The sequence below is a fragment of the Prionailurus bengalensis genome, chromosome C1 (genome assembly GCF_016509475.1).
Source record: "Prionailurus bengalensis isolate Pbe53 chromosome C1, Fcat_Pben_1.1_paternal_pri, whole genome shotgun sequence".
Lineage (NCBI taxonomy): Eukaryota > Metazoa > Chordata > Mammalia > Carnivora > Felidae > Prionailurus > Prionailurus bengalensis.
Genome location: NC_057345.1, coordinates 117,718,355 through 117,725,310, shown reverse-complemented (window position 1 = coordinate 117,725,310; position 6,956 = coordinate 117,718,355). Strand labels below are relative to the sequence as shown.

Sequence of the window (6,956 nt, the reverse complement as noted above, 5' to 3'; positions counted from 1 at the left end):
CCTTTTCAAACCAACCCAGCAGGATCAGAAAGGGCATCTCTCTGTGAGCACATGCACCAGTGTTAGAAAGAAAGACAGAAGGCGACATCTCCCAGACAAGGCCAGCACACCAGGAATTGTGGGCAGGAGGTGGCTGGTGGCATGTGGGGTGGGACCCTTGAATCTCTCAGGCTTCCCCCAGGTGGCCTCCTTTCCCTTCTAGGCCACCTTGTCAAAGCCAAGGCACCTCCTAATTTAGAGGCCAGCTACCTGGGGATGGCTATGTCCCTGCTCCCTGGCCTAACCATGACCCCCAGGTCTGTCCTGGCCATGATGCCCCTTTGAAGTCCAAGTGTTGAGAATCCTGCCCAGATAGAAATCAACTTTAAAATACAGAGAACAGGCGGGGCCGTGACGTCCTTGGCGTGGCTGCAGCGGAGGCTGCGGCGGGGAAAATGGCAGACAGGAAGGCGGGAGAGGAGAAGCCTGAGAAGCCGCAATGAGCTGGAGCCGCCGGAGGACCTGAAGAAGAAGCAGAAAAACCTGTGAAAACTAAGACTGTTTCTTCCAGTAATGGAGGGGAAAGTTCCAGTCGCAGCGCTGAGAAGCGATCAGCTGAAGAAGAAGCTGCAGACCTCCCAACAAAGCCTACAAAGATCTCCAAGTTTGGATTTGCCATAGGTAGTCAGACGACAAAGAAAGCCTCAGCCATATCCATCAAACTTGGATCAAGTAAGCCTAAAGAAACTGTTCCAACTCTTGCTCCAAAAACTCTTTCAGTAGCAGCAGCTTTTAATGAAGATGAAGATAGTGAACCAGAGGAAATGCCTCCAGAAGCAAAGATGAGGATGAAGAATATTGGAAGGGATACACCAACATCAGCAGGACCAAACTCCTTCAATAAAGGAAAGCATGGTTTTTCTGATAACCAGAAGCTATGGGAGCGAAATATAAAATCTCATCTTGGAAATGTCCATGACCAAGACAACTAAATGATGTGTTTTGAAATTGGGTGTGGGGTGGGTGTAAAGTTAAAAGGAACAGTTTCCTTTTTTAAAGAATGGTATAAGACTATCTTTGGAGCCGCCTTTTTTTTTTTTTTTTTAAGATTGAGTGGTACACTAATAAATGAGAGTTTGAAATTAGAGGTAATTTATGTTTTATATACAGATTTCAAGACATTTGCTAATTTTGTAGTTTCATGTGACTAGTTTCCAAAGGTTACAGATAATAAAAAAATCAGAAATGGTACCTTTCTAAGAATTGCATTTTTTTTAGACGCAATTATTAGCACATTAAGAGGGACGCAAAAAGTTATTGTCTATTTAAACTGCAAGCAATTACTCTTAACTCCCTTATTACACTGAAGTGTTTGGCTCCCAGGAACAGCCTTATAGAGAGGGAGTATTGTATTGGGAGGAAAATGTTACTGGACTATTGACTGAAAGTACATTAGATAAAATTAAAGTACAGCCTTTTTTTTTTCCTAAAAAAAAAAAAAAATTAAAAAAAATTAAAAAAAATAAAATAAAATAAAATACAGAGAACAGGAGCACCTGGGTGGCTCAGTCGGTTTACCTTCCGACTTCAGCTCAGGTCATGATCTTGTGGTTCATGGGTTCGAGTTCCACGTGAGGCTCTGTGCTGACAGCTCAGAGCCTGGATCCTGCTTTGGATCCTGTGTCTCCCTCTCTCTCTGTCTCTCCCCCACTCGCACTCTGTCTCTGTCTCTCAAAAAAATGAATAAATGTTAAAAAAAAATTTTTTTTAATTATAAACAAAATACAGAGAACAGGAGCGAGAATGAATACACAAACATACAAACAAACAAACAATAATAAATAAAATAGAATAAAATAAAATAAATTTAACATACTCACTTAAACGTGAATGCTCCGTAACTGTATTGTTGAATCTTTTTACAACTTCACCCATGGATCAAGATCCCACTGACTTAGAGAAATAAAATTTACCCTCAGATCCCCAAATGTCCCTCTTGGTCCTGTGTCACCGCTGGATCCCAAAGAGGACAGGCTGGAGAGGACAGCCTTGGGTCATTTTCCTTCAACTGGAGACCCACAACATGGGCCCCCCCACAGTGAAAACTAGCTTCACTCGAGCACTTTCTGCTCAAATCCCTCAATGGTCACCGCACAGCTAGTCAGGCCACTGGTCTTGAGCAGGGGCCGTGTCCCCGATGGGAGAGATGGTGTGAAAAAGCGGAAGCCCCGGCTATGCAGCCAGAAACCCCGCGTTTGGGCCATCGGCCCACACTTTCTGGCTGAGCATCTAGCCACAGCATGTCGACATGTCAGCCTGAGGTCTGTCCTTGGAGAACAAGGACAATAACCCTCACTCACGGGTGCTGCAAGCGTTAAATCGCCAGTGTCCACAATGTGCCCAGTGAGGTACCTGAACCATGGTGCGTGCATTCAGCAAGTAGTGGTGACAAATGTCTGTAACAGAGACTCTCCCAACCCCAATATGCCTGGGGGAAGGGCCTGAATTTAAGGGCAGAGCCCTGGCCGGGGTAACACGGGCACCTGGGTTCCTTCCCAGTCTGGATGAGCCACCGGATCACCAGGGGACCTCGGCATGTTGCTTCCTTGTTGTGGGCCTCAAGTTCCCCAGCAGCAGCAGCAGCAAAGAGGCTAGACATGCTCTGAGATTTTCACACTCGGCACCTTACACCTGGGCCTCCTCAGAGCCCCCATCATAGGCTGTGGCCCCCAGCCACCTGCAGGGCAGCTCTTAGTTTGGGACACATTGCCACATACTATTTCCTTTAATGAAGGCTTTGGGGGGACCGTTGGCAGACCACTGGCATGGGCCATGTCCAGTCCCCACGGTCTGGCTGGGATTGGGTCCCACGGTGCCGTAGCCATTAGGCCGGGGCAGTGTCCTCCCCACCGCGTCTTCTGTGCCAGAGAGAGTTGGGACTGAAGCAAGCCGGGTGCCTCGGCCCGCCTCACAGTGGGCCCTGTGTGCCACCGGCCACACCCGGCCTCTGTTTTGTACACAAACACCCTTGATGGGACATTGGGAACCTGCAGACGGATTTCAGCTTTCCAACAACAATGCCTTTTTTTTCTTAAAGGCACCGCAGAACGCTCTCGGGTTGGGGAGGCAAGTAGAGGCTGTAAGAGGGTCTGGGGGACATGGGGCTCCTCTCAGTGACCACGTCTCCCCTCTGACTGCACATGGTAGTGGGTGGAGGTCCCCTGCTCCACCGCATCCAACAGAGTGCCTGGTACATGGTACCATGGGCTCAGATTGCTGGCTAAGAAAACAAAATGAATGAATGAATGAATGAATGTTGATGCAGCCCACTTCAACCTGTCTTTTTTTAATGTTTATTTACTTATTTTGAGAGAGAGTGTGTGTTCGTGAGCAGGGGAGGGGCAGAGGGAGAGAGACAATCTCAAGCAGGCTCCACACTGTCGGCACAGAGCCCGACGCGGGGCTCGATCCCACAAACCCTGAGATGATGACTTGAACTGAAGTCAAGAGTCGGACGCTTAACCGACTGAGCCACCCAGGCATCCCTCAACCTATTTTTGTGAGCCTATGTCTCCACTAAGGCAGAATCCAGTAGTAGTTGAACGCTGACTTGAGTCAAAACCTCTGGGTTCAGGGGCTCCTGGGCGGCTCTGTCAGTTGAGCATCTGACTCCTGCTTTTGACTCAGGTCGTGATCTCGCAGTTGGCAAGATTGAGCCCGCGTCGAATCCCAAATTGCACTCTGCGTCGACAGCACGGAGACTGCTTGAGATTCTCTCTCTCTTCCTCCCACTCTGCCCCTCCCCTGCTTGCTCGCAATAAATAAATAAGCAAACTTAAAAAAAAAAAATCTGGATTCAGATTCTTTCTTGGGCAAAGGAAATGAACCTCTCCTGGCCTCAGTTTCCTCCTTCGGACAGTGGGGTCAGTGAGAGCTGACCCAGAATAGGGCTGTTGGGTGCATTGGTATCTACAGACTCCAGATGATGAGGGAGCGTGGGGCGGGCTGAGGACAACGTGAAAGCTAGCGCACCTCCCCTGCCCCCAACCAGCCAGGTGGGATGTGTGTGATATTCCTCAGGCTCTCCTGGCTGCCCAAGGACAAAGGAGAGGAAAGAAAACAAATGACCAACTGATAGAGATCACAGTCATACAGGACACGGTCTCCATCAGTTTACAAATGTCCTGGTTAATGACAAGAAAAAGGCAATCTTATCAACAGCTTAATCTCCAGAAACCTATGGACTCAGTTTCCTGGAGCCCCAACATCACCCCTCAATAGTGATGTGGGGAACAAGGGCAAGAAGGGAGTCGCAGGGAAAATTAAATTTCTTCATAACCTGCAGCCCGTTGACAGATACTTGAGGCAAATACAGACTGTGACATTTCTCCAGGAACCCCCTGCTGTCCTAATGTTAATGCCTTACTAGAGGGGAAACAACCTTGGCTTGACCATCGCAAGGCCTCGGGTATCTTCGGAGTCCTCCTTAGGATATCCACGTCCTTCTGGAGATTTCCCACTTGACTTTACCTCCCCAACTTCATAGCATAAAACCAACCACACACATATCCCAGTGCAGCTCTTTCTGCCCACGGGTCCTGTGCCTGCGCTTTAATAAGATCACCTTTTTTTCACCAAAGACGTCTTCAAGAATCCTTTCTTGGGGCGCCTGGGTGGCACAGTCGGTTAAGCATCCGACTTCAGCCAGGTCACAATCTCGCGGTCCGGGAGTTCGAGCCCCGCGTCGGGCTCTGGGCTGATGGCTCAGAGCCTGGAGCTGTTTCCGATTCTGTGTCTCCCTCTCTCTCTGCCCCTCCCCGGTTCATGCTCTGTCTCTCTCTGTCCCAAAAATAAATAAACATTGAAAAAAAAAAAAAAAGAATCCTTTCTTGGTCGTCGGCTGCGGACCCCCCACCATCACCCCAAAACCTCATCTCTGAGAGCTGTGTGCCCCCAGGGCACGTAGACTGCGTCCTGTGGTGGCTGGATTCTTCGGGAGCCTCAGCTTTCAGGCAGGTAAGGAGTGTCATAAGGAACACACGCGCACACACACACACACACACACACCTCTCCATAGCAGTGTATTCTGGATCCTGTGTATTCAGCAGCCTGTGAGCCCTCTGGCACGTGGCAGGTACCCAACGGGAGGGCCCCTGCCAGGCCCTGACCATGTTCACACACCCAGGGTCCCTTTGCCACACACTCCGTACTTTGCCCGGTTCCCTACTCTCCCACCCAAATTCGCCTGTCCCCTGTCCCCTGCCACCGTAGCCCTGTTCTCAGGGCGCTGAGCTAACAAACTAATCTGAAGTCCTGGTAAGAAGGCACAGCCGCTGGCTCCCTGCCCCGTACAGGCACTCTCTCACGAGCGCCTCCGCTCCCACTCCCTCGCTGGCCAATCCCCTATCATTTACTCACCCGACAAACACAGCTGGAGTGGCTTCTCCGGGCCAGGGCCCAGGCTGGACTTCAGAGTGGCGACGGTCAGGCAGACCCACCTCTGTCCTCCAGGAGTTCTGCCCAGTGAGGGGGCGGACTGACAAACAGACAGTTCAGCCTCTTGGTTACTTGGTTGTGGGAGCTCAGAGGACGAGCCGGGCTGGTGAGCCCTGTGACCTGTTGGAGCCAGGAAAGAGCTGTGTCCGCAGAAGGAATGAAGGGAGTGGGGAGGGAGGGAGAGCTGGAGGGAGCAAAGGAGAGGTAGGGGGAGGGAAGGAGGGAGGGAAGGAAGGAAGGAGGGAGGGAAGGAAGGAAGGAAGGAAGGAAGGAGAGAGGGAGTGAGGGAGGGAGAGAGGAAGGAAGGAAGGAAAGAAGGAAGGAAGGAAGGAAGGAAGGAAGGGAGAGAGGGAGGGAGGGAGGAAGGAAGGGAAGAAGGAAGGAGGGAGGGAGGAAGGAAGGAAGAAAGGGAGGGAAGAAGGAAGGAGGGAGGGAGGAAGGAAGGAGGGAGGGAGGAAGGAAGGAGGGAGGGAAGAAGGAAGGAGGGAGGGAGGAAGGGAAGGAAGGAGGAAGGGAAGGAAGGAGGAAGGGGAGGGGAAGGGGGGAGGGAAGGAAGAAGGGACGGAGGGAGAGAGGAAAGAAGGAAGGAAGGAGGGAGGGAGGGAAGGGCAGGAAGTTGTCTGGTTTCCCTCCATCCACCTTTTTCCACTCTGGACGTGTTTGAGGCCCAGCCCCCGCCCCACTCCAGATCAGCCTCTATGATGATCAGATATTCCAATAGCCGCCTTCTGCTCGATAAGCTCCTCCAGATAACCCCTTTCCCTTGTAATTGAGTTTAAATATTGATCCACCCAATCAAGGCAGGTTAATATACAACCCAGCTGAGCTCTGGAAACCTCCTAGCCACCAGGCTCCCTTCCCTGGAGTAAAGGGATGAGGGGATGGGGCGGGGAGGCAAGGGGGCCACGGCCTTCCGTGGAAAGCACGTGTGGCCCTGGGGCTTACACTGGGGAGTATCTAGTCCCGGCTCTACCCAGACGGGCCGAGTGTCCCTGGCAAGTCCAAGGACTCTCCCCTGCCCTCCACGCGGGCGCCCGCAGCACAGAAGCCCCAGTAACTGCCCTTCCCTGCTGAGGACCGAGGACAGAGGTGCTTTGGGAAGTGTAAACTGCTCTGGCCACCGAAGGAGGCAGAGGCAAAGCCAACTCTCCACCGCCGTCCTCTGCTGGGAGAATATGTCCACATACCCCCCTGGGGATTCTGTGTTACAGGCCCTTGGCTGACTCCCTCGGGCTCCTGGAAGTTTGGTCCTCGGGAGTCAGTCTCCTACGGCCTACCCTGTTGTGACACACTCCCGGTGGAATCTCCAGCCTACAGGACAGAAGCCCAGACACCTAGCACCCCCACCCCCACCGCTGGCTTCGTCTGGTCTCCCATGTGGGCTGCCACAGTCAAGGACGTGCGGGCAGCCACAGCTCAGGACCTCGGGCTCAAGGCTGCTGGGGCCTGGCCCAGAGCACACAGTGGGGTCGGGGAGCCAG

General features: G+C 52.0%; 1 protein-coding gene across 1 annotated transcript; it reads left to right on the top strand.

The window, feature by feature from the left end:
* Window positions 1-434: 434 nt before the first annotated feature.
* On the top strand, window positions 435-1,124 carry LOC122481242 (PEST proteolytic signal-containing nuclear protein-like). Its single transcript, XM_043576559.1, is given in 1 exon segment — window positions 435-1,124. A coding segment is annotated over 1 exon segment (537 nt). The 3' UTR covers window positions 972-1,124.
* Window positions 1,125-6,956: the final 5,832 nt, after the last annotated feature.